This window comes from Crocodylus porosus, unplaced genomic scaffold (genome assembly GCF_001723895.1).
Source record: "Crocodylus porosus isolate Cpor-Errol unplaced genomic scaffold, CroPor_comp1, whole genome shotgun sequence".
Taxonomy (NCBI): Eukaryota; Metazoa; Chordata; order Crocodylia; family Crocodylidae; genus Crocodylus; species Crocodylus porosus.
This window is the reverse complement of record NW_017728916.1, coordinates 8,445,344-8,461,785: the sequence shown is the minus strand read 5'-3', so window position 1 is coordinate 8,461,785 and position 16,442 is coordinate 8,445,344. Positions and strand designations below refer to the sequence as shown.

The 16,442-nt window shown below is 50.3% G+C and overlaps 1 protein-coding gene across 6 annotated transcripts in view; it reads left to right on the top strand.

The window, feature by feature from the left end:
* The first annotated feature begins 6 nt into the window (after positions 1-6).
* MBNL3 (muscleblind like splicing regulator 3) overlaps positions 7-16,442 on the top strand; it is a 57,614-nt gene continuing 41,178 nt past the window's right edge. For all 6 annotated transcript variants that reach the window (XR_002101362.1, XR_002101361.1, XM_019536397.1 and 3 more), the window contains exon 1: positions 7-857. Coding sequence is in view for 4 of the 6 variants with exons in the window: in XM_019536397.1 (XP_019391942.1) it covers positions 684-857 (174 nt within the window). In the remaining 2 variants the exon portion in view is untranslated. The remainder of the gene's footprint in view (positions 858-16,442) is intronic.

The following is a 16,442-nucleotide window of genomic DNA, read 5'->3' as shown; positions in this document are numbered from 1 at the left end:
GCCCCTCTCCTCACCTTTTACACTCAGTTTGCTCAGCCATTTTTTTTCCTTTCCCCGAGTATGTAGCAAATACTTTTTAATTTTTTGCACCATTGTACCATCCTTTTGCTCTTTTTGATGCTTGCGAATTGTCATTTTTAGAAGCAAGAAATAGAAGGGAAAAAAAACAACAAACCGACCCAAGTTTTCCCCCCGAGGACCGAGACCATTCCACAAAGTGAAGTGCTGCCAACAGCCTATGTTTTTTTTGCAAGAATAATTGAAACCATTAACTGGAGAGCACAGAATTCTTTTGAAAGTCTGCCAGTTATTTCCAAGTAACTTCGGCAGTGGCACAAAATATAACACTTATATTTTAACTTCTACAATTGCACTTTTAGGAGCTGGTCTCTAATTTGAATTTTCAGTTCTTCTGATAAGATTTCTATTTTATGATTGGCTTTATGTTTAATCCTTGTTTAATCAAACGCAATTTGACTTAAATGAAAACCTAAGTGCTGATGAATAGAAATTTTACCAAAGCAACAAGTTAGTTCTTTCTTCACGTTTAACTTGAATTCACTTTTTTACCCTTTTTAAAAAAAAAAAAAAAAGAAAGAAAAAAAAGAAAAGAAAAATCAGCCGTGATATCGTCCTAAAGAAGGGTGTGATTGCTTGCGTTTTAATTTTTTTTTGTTTTTAATATGGCTGTAAACGTTTCCCTGGTTCGTGATACAAAATGGCTGACTTTGGAAGTATGTCGAGAATTTCAGAGGGGGACTTGTTCTCGATCTGATGCAGAGTGCAAGTTTGCCCACCCATCACGGAGTTGCCATGTGGAAAATGGTCGAGTTATTGCCTGCTTTGACTCTCTCAAGGTGAGGACTGTCTAACATGTGCATTGCCTTAAGCCTCCTTTGCTCTCCTCCTCTTCCCGAATCGTTCCGATTGCTGGGATGGGAAAGGTACATATAGCAAGCGGTTGCAAGTGTGTGTCTGCCGGGAGGATGCTGTCTGGGTGGAATATAGCCCCTAAGGTCTGGACCAGCGACCACCCGCTGCCCCACATTTGCTTCCTGCAGTCTCATGGAAGCACCCCGTATCCTTGTAGAGGATATCAGCAAATTGGGGAAAGCCCTGAACTGAGCCGTATTTCATGTATTTGAGTCAGACCCAGGTGCAGATGTGACTGTCAAGCTTCTGCGGGGAGGGGAGAGTCCTTTATGACTGTCTGGTGCAACTGTCTCCGACATGGGAGAATTCAGATTGCGGACGGGAAATGAAAGTGAAATGAGGGAAGTGGAGAGCTGAAAACAACGGCCGAAGCTCGGTGCATGTCCAGAGCCCGTTGGCTGCCGAGGTCTCTGGAATGTGGTCACCGTCGTTAGAAATAAAACCAGCGTTTTAGATAATTAACCAGGCTTCCCAGCATCACCCAGGCACGCCGCACCACCGTGCGGGACCAGCTAGACGGCTGAAACATTGAGGCCTGGTGCTTTGAGAGAGCCGGGGACGGAGGACGGACGTGCTGGGAGAGGCGGGGGGAGACGGGATGAAGGCGCATGCTATGCAAATCGCGGCTGAGTCAGAGTTAAGGCTTTTGCAGATCATCTATCGCGTGTGGTTGACTTTGCAGGAAGCAAACGCTGCTTTATTCCCAGTCGCAAAGTTTGAGAGAAGACTTTGATACTTACAGAGGCACAAGGCTTTCAGTGTATTGGTTTCGAGTTGCCAACATTGAGATGTGTTAAGGGTGCCTGGATTTCAGAGCCAGATGAGGTTCTTTGGGTAAAGGCAATGTGTCTTTTATTAGACCAAATAAATAGCTGGAAAAAATGTTTTCTTACAACCTTTTGGGCACTTGCTGAGAACTCGACTGCTTTTTTATTTCTGTCGACTAGCTTTGAACAGGGGGTTGAACTAGGTGAGCTCCTGAGGTCCCTTCCAACCCGCGCTTTCTATGAATCTACAAAAGCATCTTAGGTTGGGCACGAAAAATATATGCAGTGACTGAGACCACGAGTTATCTTTGAAAAACCTCTGCATGTGTTGTTGGATTAGAAGGACTGTCCTGTTTAAGTGGAGCTGGTAATTTTGTGATCTTTAAAAGGTTTTCCTTGAATTTTGACTTTGGCCAGGTATGCTGTGGGTTCATTTTAATTGTTGGCCCGAGAGTTAAGAGGACTGCTTGCACCTGAGTTGAGGCCACAACTAGGCCTACTTTGTCATAGTTTTACCTCTTGTCTTTTTGCTTTTGTTCCCTTTCTCCAGGAAGTTCATAGGCAGACAGGGTTCTTTGGGTGTAGGTGATATCTTGTATTAGACCAGCTAAATAGTTGGAAAAATTGTTCCTTGCAAGCTGTTGGGCACAAACGCCCTTCTTCAGGCAGAGGGCGAGTCCTGGAAGTTCAGACACATCATTTGCATTTAGCTTTGCTCCTGTTTGTTCGATGATCCCTTCGTTCTGTAGTGACTTTCAAATGTACATTGACATTAGTGGCCTGCTGACAGCAAGAGACCGAAATATTTTTATCAGCAAAAAAAAAAAAGAAAAAAAAGTGAATGTTTCTCGTGCCCTTGAAACTTTTGAACTGCAGCCAGCAGCAGCACAAATATTTTGGGTAAAGAGATTAATGTGTTTACTTTAAACTTTCTAACATTCGCTTGCAAGCTAGAAGGAGCGCAGCAATGGGTGGTGTGTGCAGGGAGCCAGTATTTCTCCTATTGGACCATGTCTGAGAGCTACAGAAGGAGACTTTGGTCCAGGGCTCCCTACCAAATGCCTTGTGCACATGGCCTGGTTTTATCTATCTCACAGTCATCCATCCTTCTCTGAAGGTTGAGCTGGGCCCCCTTAATGGCAGTAATGCGCATTTTCCCACTGGTGAAGGATGAGGGATGCACCAGGTAATGAGGAGCCTGGCGGGGGGAAAGGAGACCCAAGCTGCTGCTGAGCATGGGCTGCATCTTGCTTTACATCCCTGCTCAGCCCGTGTTTCAGGTGTCATTAGGGATTGAATACATAAGGCATGCATTGCAGCCGGGTCTCGACACTGAGCACATGCTCTGTACAGACGGTCAGCTTGGCGAGCAACTGAGCTGCAAGGGAAAGGGATCTCCGACTGCAGTCATCCCTGCAGGCTCCAGGGAGAAGCCTGAGCTTGGGGTGAAGGGTGTTGCGTCTGTGCAGAGCCCACCGTGTGCCCGTCCAGGAGGATGGTCTACAGGGACCGTCCCAAGCTCTCCGCCAGCTGAGCCGAAGGAAAGTGTCCCTCCCTCCACCAGCTTCCCATAGCCAACTCAGAGACTCTCCAAGCAAGCCAGCACCTGAGACGGGCCCAAAGACCCAACTGCCTAGTGATGTGGCGAGGCACCCAAGACAGCAGTGACTTCAGGTTGCTGCTGCTCTGCTGGCAATTCTGTGGTTGCCGGTGGGAGCTTTTTCATGCACCCCTCGATCGATTGCCCTAGTTGCCCCACTCTGGTTACACCCCTGCAAAGCTCCATGCTGGGCATTACATGAGGAAGGCCGGGTCTATCCATATGAGGTGACTGGGGCATTTCTGCAGCTTTCTACCTGCCAGGGTGTTCAGGGATTACTCTAGCCTTAAGCGGCTTGAAAAGAGGCCCTCTTTCCCCCCCTCCACGAATCGTGCCTTGCAGAGCAACTTCTGCAGCCATCCTTCCCTAGGTTTAGGAGGCCAAGCTGCTGAAAGGTGCAGTTCCCAACACCACTTCTTCCTTTCCCCACCAGGGGTAGGAATAGCGATAAGTAAACCAGGGAAAAGAATATCCAAAAGTAAAATTAAGCATAAAACCAGCCATTACCCAAGGGCAGGTCTGTACTGTTGGATACCAGATGGTCAAACCTAGCCTGTTCAGTGGCTGTACTAAAACGGTGCAGTTGCAGTTTGGGAAGCACAGAGCTGTCATATGGGTTTGAAACACGAGCACGAGTGTGTCAGGAGCTGGATAGTTCCTTTGTTTTGGCAGTGCTCAGTCCTGGGCCTTACTGGTCCTTAACCCACTGTGGTTGTTGCCTCTTTAAGACTTTCTCAGGCAAAACAATGAACTTTGTGCCCCTTCTCTGGAAGCTGCCAGCTGGAGTGAGGCCAACCTCAGAGGCCAGAGAGGCAGCTGCAGGTGACACCCCTGCTGCTTTGTCGCTTCTGCTTATTCACAGACAGACACGGCATCTTCTTCATGGTGTGGGGGTAGCTCCTGGCACCCCAAAATGGCCAGGTGCTTTTTAAAGCTCTGTCTGTGTTTCTGCAAATGCGCCATTACCCCAAGCATGACTTCTTTGGTGAAAGCATCCCAGCGAAGCTGTCTATAGATGACAAGCCGCAGCTTGCTGGTGTCATACGATTGGGGTCTGACGCTGCAGTCTTTTTCAACATCCACTTTGTGTTGTAACTCCATTTTCCACCAGTTTTTTTGGAGCCTGAGGATAATGGGCACTTTCAAGTGCATGTTTAGACCCTAACCTCATTTTAGGCGCATGTCTAGACCCTAATAGTGCTCATTAAGCTATGCATCGCTGTCAGACATGCCCAGGTCAGATGCACCATGTCTAGTGAAAATGGACTTTGCAGGTACAACCACCCAGTTGGCTGTAGTATCTCCTGGTAACGATGTCTCTGGGAAATGAGAAAAAGGGTCTAGGGCAGTGATTTTCTACCTTCTCAGTGCCAGGGCACTGCTCCGGGGCTTTCTGGAGCATGGCAGCATCCCCAGTTGAGAACTGCTGTTAATGGTCCCGTGTGCCTCCCTTTCCAAGAGAAGTTTTTAGAGGTGGAGGGAGAGGTGAACTAGGAAGGACGACAGCCCAAGCCATCTGCTTTCAGGTTATCAGAGTCGCATGCAGCTGGGCTCCTTGTGTGCACCCCCTGACAGGGTCTCACAGCATCCTGGTTCAGATCCACGGGTTTGTCTACACATGCACTTTAATGCACAATAGTCTTACTGAGCATTAAGGCACCACTTAAAAAAAAGTGCTAAGCTAATGTGCAGTAAAATAGGCTACAGCACCTTAAGCATCAGGTAAAAACTGTGCACATCTGTTACCGTGCATTAAGGCAGCTCAGTGCATATTTCTTTAGTACTTCACATTGGAGGTACTAAATTTAATGCGCATTTGAAAAAACACCCTAATGCACATGTAGATGTGCCCTCCAGCTCTAGAATGAATGTGTAGTATTTTCCATTCAGCGTTAAACAAATCTATGCTTGCTTTGTTCCTCAGATCCAGTGTTTTCCTGTGCCACAAATGCAGTGTGCTTTATTAACTTGGCCTGAATTTTAGCGTTTGCAACATCTTTGAGGAGGAATCTTTCCCAAGATCCTCAGCATCACTCTTCAGCTGAGTCCTATAAAAATTGGATTTCAATCCCTAAATGGGTTTCATGTTTTGTTTTGTTTTTATCATTTTTATGCAGCACTTTAGGGATCATGGTCATAATGCTATCAAAAAATCTAGCACTAAAGTCCCTCTTGAACTGGTGACAGAGCTGAGAAACGTGTTTGCTCAGCTACTCTGTCCTCATAACCTTAATTATCCTGAGCTGTTGCTCTGGCAATCACAGTCCACATTTCAGATGAGACTGGGATGGGCTTTTATATCAAATTGACGGGTGAAAAATGTCAGGTCAGGTCTTTGGTCCGCAGAACTGCTGTCAGAGGCGTTCAGGAATGTGTCTACAGCTCCCAGCTCTCTCCCTAGCACATTTGATTGTGAAATTATCACGTTGTACCTGAAAAAATCACATCTGTATTCCTGAGTGATGGGGGAGCTTGCCAGGCTCCTATGGGGAATGGCAAGAAGTGATTTGTGGGGACGTCTCAGCTCACGCTGGCACTCCATAGCTCCAGGCAAGAGATGTTTCCCATCCAAGTTGCAAGGCCAAAGCCACCTCCTCTCTTGGAGCTCTTGATTATTACGGCTCATGGCGCCCAAGTTACTCGTCTCCAGTTCAGCCAACTCTGCCGTCAGAGGGCCATGCCTGGGAGGCATCCATGGACCTTGTTGTTTTGCACTTACTGTGAAGAGCCTCAGGGCAGGGGCCTCTTAACTTAACTTCTGTGGCTTCTCCAACTTGTTATTTGTATTTGCAGCCCAGGCGTGTGGGAAGGAAGCCATTTGAAGCCCCCTGCCCCCTGGTTTCTGCTGAATTTTGCCTGCTCTCCTGCTCCGAGAAACGGTTTTGTGTCCTTTTGACCATTTCCAGCTTTGCCAAACAGCTGTTTCTCTTTATTGGAGACTGAACCTGGGATGCTGGAAGCTGATTGGTGTCCCCTGTTGTCTTGTAATGCCCCAGGTATTTGCTCAGTAGTTGCTTATCTGGACCAGTGGCGTTACTTCTCCGCTTGGGGGGGGGAAAAAAAAAAGCCAAGTCGCAGCCCCCAATTAAGCTAGAAGAATATGCTTGTCCTTATAACTCGGCACATAATAGCTTCATGGCGGTGAGCGGGTGGCATGCAGCTTCTGTGCAATGCTTGTATGTCCGTGTGCTTACATTAGGACCGAGCAATCCCAGCCACAGGAAAGGCACTCAGTGGCCCAGGACTCGCAAAACGCTCTGCGCGTCCCTTGGGTGCGAGTGTATCTTCCCCCTGCGTGTCGTGTCAGTAGGACATATGGAAGACATCACAGTGTGGTATGAAGGTCCTGCAAGTCTGGCTCTTTGGGAAGGAATCTTTCCCAAGCGAGGGCAATGAAGGACATTTTTCCTTGGCAGATTTAAAAAAAAAAAAAAAAAAAGGGGGGGGGGGGGTTTCTAAAAGCTCTTCATAGGTTTGGATTGGATACCAGGACTGCACTTTCCCCCCCAACCCCTTGCCTGCCTTCATTATTCCATAAGACGAGTGGGATTGTTTGAATTTGGTAACTGCTACCTTTGATGAAGCATTTTCTCATCCTTGTCTGGGCTTCCTTTTTGTTATCTCTGTCCTTAATGGGTCAGACTGGTGGGTATCAGTGCAGTAATAGCTGGTGGGGTTTTGTATCATTTGGGGATAACGCTGTTCAGCTTGCACTGGAGGAAAAAAAATGCTCTCCCAGCATATTGCTGGTTTATGAGGCGTGGTGATATCTGCTATGTTTCACTGAGGGGTATTAGTTTAAGAAGCTATGAAATAGAAAATAAAATTTCAGCAAAGGAGAGAAAGGTACTTACAGTGTTATAAAAGATAGTTGCCCTATCCATCCTTCCATCCATCCATTACAACACTGGTTGCTCTAATTCTGGGGTAAATAACAGTGATATGAAGGAAAATAGTTTAATTTTGCATTTTAATTAGAAGTTATCAGAAATGACGGTAGGCCTGTTGTACGCAAACCCTTGGGCCTTGTTCTGGGGGCCGAACTTGGGCTGCTGGTTTTTGCAGAGCCATACCACAGGGCTCTAGGAGTCTGCCACCAAGTTAGTAACTAAACCTTTCCTTTGCTAACTGCCTGCTGCAAACCTATCAGCTTTTAATTGCCTTGCCAGGAAATTGTCAGTGCGAGTGCTTTGCTGCTGCTTTGCATCTTTAAACAAGCTTTAAAAAAGACATTGCTGGATTACTAGAAACATGCATTGATAAGTGATGTCACTCAGGCAGGGAATCATGCTAATGGATTTTATTAAAAATGTGCAGACAGTGGGGCTTCTCAGAGAGGTTTTGGTTTGTGCAACTAAGGTTTTGGGTGCCCAGAAAGTGATTAATGCCCAGGTTTGATTTGTTTACTTGGGGCATGTACTGTTCGCCTATGTGCGTTCAAGAGGATCAGAAGCCAAAAAGCAGCGTGCTGAAGATCTCAGGTGGGCAGACTTGGATTTACGGAGGTCGAGTTCGAAAACGTAACTCTCTCTCAAACTGCTGCGGTCGGCTCTTTGACAGCCTTGAAATGTTTAAATATATATAACATGGAAGTAATGTTTTGTCCAAACTTTTAACAAAAGCACAGAGTTGCACAGAGCACAATGTTGAGTTGTTCCTATCTGTAAAGTAGCTGAGGCTGAACTACAAGCTTCCATGTTTGCAGTGTGATGTTGATAATGGCTGCAATTTAGAAACAAGCCGAGGTTATCCAGAACCAGTTATCCACATTTTCTGTTTCCCATAACAGACTGGCAGCACCTGGCACCTGCTGTTAGTGTAGAAAATTCCTTCTGACCTCCCAAATCTCGCTGATCATGGGATTCGGACATGCCAGGCCATCCCTTGCAGCTTGGGTACTGATCTTATACCACATTATCTTGCCTGCAGTGGGTTCCTCCTGTTTGAGATGGGCTTCTCATTTAAAGATTGCAGAACTTATCAGAAGTATCACACATGTCACTGAGCTCAGTTTGGCTGGGTTCTTCTTTAAAAACGAATTTTTTCTGGAAACGCAACTAGAGGAGTGTAGTGATTGAGCCTTAGAGCCTGTTTTGGGGCATTGCACTTTGCACACACAGCAAGGCAGTCATATGCATAATGGTGAGCAGTGTTTGCAATCTTTCTTTTCTGTTGTCTGACATGGGGCTGCTCATATTCTTTAGCCTTGTTGAAACCATTTTTGACCAAGAACCAAGCAGTTTACTACTAAAAGTTTGACAGGTGTTCTGGGTGTTGTGTGTTGCTTCTGGCATGTACTTCAGTGCAGCTTGCAAGAGGAACGTGTATGAAAACTGTCATTATTGGGTATTTTTGCAGTGCCAGTAAAACCAGGGTGGTAGTTTGAATAAAGGAACTAAAGTGACTTAAAATAATAAGAGGGTCTGATTCTGTGTGCATGTACTCCTCAATAATGTGCTTGGTAACTTAATAATCATGCCAGCACATACGTACTGTACCTTTCTTTGCAGTATGAGGTGGACCAGGCTTCAGGATAGCTCTGACCCAGCAGCTGCCATCAAACCAAGTGCTCCTGCGAAGGGCCTGATGGACTACAGGGCTCAGGCTCCTTTTGGGATGCTGTGTTTCCAGGGTGACACCCCTGGGGCTATTCTCTTGCAATTAAGGGAATGAGATTGCTTGTGAAGAAGCCCCTGTTACTGGCTTCTGTGTTTCAGCACTGGCTTGCTCCAACAGTGCTGTGAATGAATACCTTACACGTTGTGCCCATATGCTTGACTGTAGCCACGCAAGTTACTTCTATAATGGTGTGAGATGTTGGAACACAGAACAGACACTATATGGGTATGTTGAACATTGTGCCAAGAAAAAACCCCATATGGTTGTTTTAAGCAGCTTAATATGCCTACTTTTGTCCCATTGAAGCACTGTACGCAGTGGCTTGGGTTTATTTAGCATGGACCAAGCAGCAGGGAGAGGCCTGGTGCAATGATGTGAGCAGAAGGGACCTGCGAGCAGACCCACTTCCCAGGGGCATTGTGCGCTTCTCTGGGCCGTGACTGTCTGCAGGGAGAAAGGTTGCGGATGCCCTGTTCTGCTGCGCCGGATGTAAAAGGCTCTTACGGATATACTAGGATCTGGCTCGAGGGTTGCACTATGGGACTGGGCAGCTGGATGTCAGGATCTGCCTATGCCAGAATCAAGTGAAGTGCTCAGTGCCTGTTAGCCCCTGTAGTCTGGATGCCAGAGAGCTGGCTGGGTCTGGCAGGCACAGATCAGTGGGCGTGCCGAGTTCGGGGACAGCCCGAGGCAGCCACTGGCTCTTGTTGGGCTCCAGCTTCCTCCTTGGGGTGCAACAGGGCAGACAGGCCCTATCTGCTTTCAGGACTCATCGTGGGGCAGCGGAGGGGCCTCTGGCTGGAGGAAAGACCTCAGGATTTGTGATGTGGCCGGAGGGAGACGGCAGCCTGGAGCCGAGGCAGTGAGAGACTGCATCCGCAGCTGGCACGGGTGGGGGCACAGCTGCAATCCCCAGAGTTGCCACCCCCCCCCCGACCTCCTGCAACATTGCTGCCAGGGTGGGACCATGCCAAAATAGCAGAGTTCAGGGCTTTGCTTCTCCCTGAGGTCTTGGGCTCCCCTCCCTGCTGCTTGGGGTGGATGAAGCATTTTGCGTTTTGCTGCTTGTATTGGTTAAGGTCCAGGCCATCTCTTGGGCATGTCCCTCTCCGATGTGCTTCTTGCCTGGCTGCTTCAGGGGTCACAGATTTCCTTTCTGGGGTTTGATGTTTTCAGCCCCTTTTGGCCCATGGGAAATAACCCAGCAACCACAGCTGTTTGCGACCCCTCCACTGGTGAAGAGAAGAGGAGCAGAGTCTGGTGACCTCCATAAACCCCAAGCCTGTGACATGGCGTATTGTTTGCAGCCTCCAGTATTTAAGGGCTAGGAAGTTCTGATGCAGAGGCCGTGCCCCTCACTCTTGTGCTTATTAGCAGTGGAGATGTGCTTGGAGGAAAAGGGCATCCATTGCTAATAAGCTGAGAGCTTAGCTCGATTTGCAAAAGGACTGGACATGTGCATGGGCAGGAGGTTCGTGGCACTGCCGTCCTCTTGGCCAGCCCATGGTTTTTCAAGTGGTGTTTCCCTTCCAGCCACCACACCTAGTTCAGCCTTTGGGTCTGTGTGCATATTTCCACCTAAACCCCCTGGAATTTGGCTGGCTCGCCACAAACTTGTCTTTCTGAGGATGGCCTCTCAGCAGGACTGTCCAGGAGCGAGGTTTTCCACCCTGCCGGCATCTCTTCCCCTAGCCAGCGAGCCCTGGCATGTGCTTAGAGGTGCCCAGCTCTGGCTTCTGAGCCATGAGCCAACCATTGTCCCGAGGGGACAGAGCCGGCAGCATTTCCCTTATTCACCGAAGCCAAGAGTAACCTTGGTTTTCTGGTTGGCTGGAGGATGGCGAAGTGCTGACGGCTGTTCGCAGTTGCCTAAAGAAGCAGCAGAGAAAATCTTTTGGGATGCGAGTCTGAACCCTCCTGGGTTCCTGCATCTGCTTTTGAACCGATGCTTTTTTAGACCTTTTACGGGCATAGTATAATGTGGGTAGCGTGCTGCGGTCCATGCCCAGGGCTTGCTGCTTTTGGGCACTGCCCGGCAAGCTGAAGCGCCCCGTCAACACGAGCCAAGCGCTTAGATGGATGCCTCGTTGTTGAGTCGGGGTTCAAGGTCGTGGGTGCATGAATGAAGCCTCGCCCTCTGCCTCCTCCCAAGCACCAGGTGTATTTGATGGCATGGTTTTCCCTCACCTGTGCTCCCTGCATTACAGGCTTTGTCTTCTTTGCATGCACAGTTGCTCAGGGTCCTGTTCCCTCCCCAGTTCCTGTAAAAGGTAGGTGCATAGATTGCACCCAAGAGCAGGTCGCTAGATCCTGTGCAAGTGCCTCCTGCATCTGCACACATGAAGGCATCCTCCAGTGGTCCACGGATGGTGCCATGCAAGCAAGAGTAACGGCAGTGGGTCAGCAACACGAGCTGAGGCAACTCCATGGGCACAGCTATCTGTGCCCATGTGACCCAGTCCTTGAAGGCTGTAATGTCCTGGCGTGTAGCCTGCCCCTCTGAAAGGTGCACACGTTTAATCACACATGCCTATGCCATCAGCCTGCTTGGATGTTTCTAAGTACATGCAAGGAGAACAGGCCAGGTTTGCAAAAGAGCCTGTCTCCTGACCTCGCCCGTGTCAGCATCTAGTTTTTATTGGCCAGAGCTTTGAGAGGACTCTGCAGAGGAGCCGAGCCTAGTTAAAAACCTTCCTCGCTATTAAATTCATGCTTGGAGAGTCTTGCCCAATCCAGGCAGAGTTTTACTGCTGTGTATTAGTGTTATTTTGCTGTTGCTCATAAAACAGCTGCTGGCACCTCCTGCCTTGTATAAAGACAGCCCTGTGGTACCGTTCTCTGCCTTGCAGGGGTGTTGCCAAGACCGGTGCAATAAAGGTTGTCAAGTGCCCCAACACTACAGTAATGGGCACTGTAAAGTGCAGTGGGTGGCAATGCCCTGGAAGTCGCTGCGGGTCAGCATACCCACATCTGAAGAGCTGCTTCTGTGTGCATGGGCTTTGGGCACAGCCAGACCCTTTAAAAGTTGTGCTTGAAAGCTGGTATGGGGCACGTAGGCAGAATCTCCCTGGACAGAGGTAAAAGTGTTCAATGCTATTAAAGATTGGTTATTTCATGCTATGGCATAGCAGTGTACTTTCAGTCCTAAAGTAGAAAGTAGGTAATATGAGAAGAGGTTGATAGAGAAAAAAATTGGAACAAGCTATCCAGAGAGGTTGTGGACTCTCTCTTTGACCCAGGTAGACCAAGCCTTGGCCGGGATGATGTAGTTGGGGCTGGTTCTGCTTTGAGCAGGGGGATGGACTAGATGTGACCTCCTCAGCTCCCTTCAACCCTCATTTTTTATGAGTCTGTGATATGCTGCTACCAGGGCATCTCAGGACTTTGAGTCTGTGTGCTCAGTAAAATCTCCAGCTGTCAATTGCCTCTGACATCTCCCAGTCCTGCCCCTGGTACCTGCTTACTCCGTGACTTCCCGGGTTTGGAGGGGGCTGGAGGTGGAGCTCCAGTGCCGCCGTGACTCTGAATCCTCCCTTGCAGAGCTGGAGCATGGTTGTGCTGTCACTCCGCACACATGGCTTCAGCTGGGAGCTGGGCCCTGAGAGGTTTATTATTGCTGAAAGGAAACGTTGTTTGCTGGGAACCAAAAAAAGGAAAAAATTCGAAGTGAACCCTTTTGCCTTTTCTAACGATTCGCAGGCAAACGGTGCAGCAGATGGTCTGCTGGCAATGCACGCTATTATTAGAAACACGATTAGTGCTAATAAGGTCACTGACAGTGGAAGAGAAGGTCAGTGGCTGAACCCGGTTTGAAAGGTGACAGCCTGTGTGCCGAGGGAGAGGGATTTTGCTTTGCAACCGCCCGGCACTCATGTTGATGCCGTGACCTCATTCCCCATCATCACGCGGCTGCACGTTTTCCGGCAGAGGCAGCCTGGCCTCGCGTGTCTGTAGCTGGGATGGCACTGGGACCTTTTGCGGGGGCCAGCCAGCCCCGTTTAGGACTGCAGCATCATTGAGAAGAAAGAGGGGTCAGGGCCTGAGCCGGCATCAATCCCCTGACGTCAGCCACGTGGCCTTGATGCGAGTCCCCGACGCGTGGCTGGTGATCCAGCACAGCGATTTGTGTGCCCCTTGCTCTGTGACGCCGCATCTTCCCTGTGCCCTGCTCCAGCACTGCGGAGAGGCATGACCCGGGGATGGCAGACTGTGTATCCAGAGCCCTAAAGCATTGCCTACGACAAAGCCGTAGGGAGATCAAAGGCGAAGCTGGTCTCCAGGACCAGGGTAAGAGCAGCGGCAGGCTGCTGAGAGTGCCCCGGCTTCATGCCTGCACCCTCTTTGCTGTCTGGGCACAGTCGGTGCGTGGTTCTGCCGGCCTGGGGCACGCGCCCAATTCCCAGGCTATCCTCCCAGGGAAGCCACGTTGCTACTGCAGCTCCGCAGCCCTGACGTAGGCCCAGCGGGTCATTGCCTGCCTGGAGAGACCCTCCAGGAGGGGAACTCTTGTAGACAGCGAGGGACCAGGATGGGGCCCCCGTCTCAGTGACGGTGCCCAGCCTGAGAATGTGGCCCTGGAGAAGGGAGAGATTGACCGTGCTTTGCCCTGGCCTTTCTGTTTCTCATATGACACGAAGCCTTTTTCATTTGCTAACTTCAAGGGCAGCCCCTGGAGAACGGCTTCCACGTTGTCAGAAATACCCAGCGCATCTAGAGCGGGCGGGCGGCAGTGGGTACCAGCTGTCCCTTGGCCACTTTGCGCACCTGAGGGGCTTTCATGTGGCGTAAACACTGCAGCTCGATGAGTAGTTTCATGCTTGGAAACCCCTTCACAGTGGCTAGCTCCCTGTCTCCTCTGCCGTAGGATGCTGCGAGCAGAACGGGTGGACTTCTTCCTAGCAGGATGCTGTATTGCAAGCCCAGCTGCAGGGGCCAGGGCTCTGGCAGCAGCACAGACATCTTGGCGCTGTGGGCAGCCTACCTGAGAGCATCGCTCATTGTGGACTATGGTTTGCTAAGCGCATAGTACCCTGGAGCAGGTGCACAGAGATGAGTACTTTGCAGAATCATGGCTGCACACGAGTGGTTTGAAAAAACAGCCCGGCAGGGAGGCCAAACGTCGTGAGCCTGTCATGTGCTTCCTCTTCGTGCTGTGGCTTGCCACGATACCAGCCGGCACTGGAAGTTGCAGGGGAGAGGGAGAGAAACCGTCCCCTGCCTTATCCGTACATCTAGCCGAGGGATTAAAACTCGGGCCCTGCAGCATTGCCCAGGGGATGTCGTTCATGGCCAGCAGTGCAGATCGCAGCACAGTCTTAGCAGTGGGGATGTTACAACCCTGCCTCTGGGCTCTGTGCTGTGCCAGGCAGCGGGGTCTCTCGTGCTGCCTGTCTCCTTGTCATGATGTGTTTGCTAGGAGCTTGGCACTGGGGATCCGGTCGCTTGGGAGGAGAGCAGCGTAGGAGCAGGTGGGTCCCAGCTGGGACCTGGGCTCTGTTCTCATCTGACACTGATGTGCTGTGTGGCTTTAGTCAACTCTCTTCACCTCTGCTTCCTTTTCCTCACTCTCTCATGTTCTGTGTTGCGCAGGGCCTCACTGTCATCGCTTCTGATCGTTTCTAATCACAAGGATGGATTAAGACCCTTGCCATACCAATATTATATGTTCTAGCCTAAATAGACCTATGACTTCAGGGTAAGCAGAGCATGGGCATGTATTTACAGCAGGCCACAGGAACTACAGAGCCCTGAAACGGCTTTGTCCAGGGGGAGGCTGCATATTGGTCAGTACAGGAAAGCCCCTGAGAGCAGGTGGGTGCCGGGAAGAATGTATAATTTAAGCTACTTTTTGGGGGGCCAGTCCTGGGAGGAAGAGAGATGTCCCAGGAGGAGTTGGAGGCATCGCTGTGTCAGAGGCACACGACGGGGCTTTCTAGCAGGAGTGGGTCCATCTGCTCCAGCAGGCAGGTGCATGCTCCCCAGCGTGGGCACCAGTGCCAGGCGTGCTGCATCCCAGCTGGGCAAGAGACATGGAAGCTCCTCTGCCGACGCCGCAGATGTCCTCAGGAAAGGTCAGCGCAGCCTGGCAGAAAAAGCCATCCTCACCAGATCAGCTGCTCTCGGCACATATGGGAATCGCTGGTAGCCTCCCGACTGCCCTCCAGGCTGCGCGCACCTGATCCAGGCGTAGGCGGATCCATCTCCACCAGCTGAAAGGAGGAAGTGACTGTAGGGGTTTTGCTGCACATGTAAGTACAGCCCCAGAGTTGCCCGCAGCCAAAAGCAACCCCGCGAGGGGTCCGATGCCTGCAGGCTTGTCCAAGGAAGGAGAATTTAAGCTGACCGCAACGGTGGTTTCAAACCCGTGTGTTTGTCCTCGCACTTTGTGCAATATAGGGCTCCAGTGAGCCTGTTTGGTTGCCTCCGGGCCTTGGCACACACTATGCAATCCCAAACAAGGGGAAGGGATCCAGGATGCTGCGTAGGGCTGTAGCAGCTGTGCTGTGCACGGCTGATCAACCCTTAGCTAAGGAGCTGGCGGGTTTGTCGGCTTGAGGGCTTCCCTCTGCCTGGGACTTTGGGGCCTCCTCTTTTCTTCCTCCTGTAAACAATCATGCAATCCCGGAGGGTACCAAGAGCCTTAGCAAAGTGCCTACTTGCTGCCGGTGAATGGGGCTCATCTTTCAGCTGGAAATTCAGGATCAGTCCAACCCTCCAGCATCGCTCCTGTGATCTGCAGCAGAGAGCAGGGCACAGCAGGCACCGTGCCATGGGCGAGAAAGCCAGCGTCCTTCCAAAACAACACCCGGCAAACTCTGAGGGATTGCATCCTGCCTGTTTCTTTATGGGAGAGGCTTGGGAACAGATTTTAGGCAGCGGGTGCATGGAATTAACCTCTCAGCATCTGAAGTGCCGGTTTCTATGAACGGCATTAGCTGCTAATCCTCGTTCCTGGCACCACGCAGAGCAACTCAGACATGGTTTTTAGACTGGGGGCCTGCAAGTGCAGCTCCTTTCTCTTTCTAGGCCTGTGGGTCAGCCTGAGCCGTGGGTCAAGCAGACATGAGGCTTCCTCATTACGTGCCTTGAAGCCTTTGTGCCAGCTTGGGCAGCATGAAGGCTTTATATTGCACTGTATTCCTTTGAGACTAACGGGACAGGTTTGCTCGGTTGAATAGGGAGGCGGCTCTGAGCCGAGCAGGGCTTCTCTCATGAGAGTTTGGGAGAATTTTGGGAATGTCAGGAATTCTGTAACGAGGCTGGATCGTTAGAGGTTGTGCTCACACTGCACATGTGGGGGGGACGCAGCACAGAAGAGCAGCAGGGCTTGAAATCCATGCACGGCAGAATTCAGCACGTTGTGTGCCGGATGTGATGGCGCTTATGGGGTTTGGTTAAAAACATGCTCGTGTGCGGCCTATATGTCCCCCGTTGACCTCACTTAGGACCCAGATCTACTCGTGCATGGGGCTTCGACGTGCCGCTGGCGCACAGGGTGCCTTCCCTTGCCCTCTGCTGCTGCT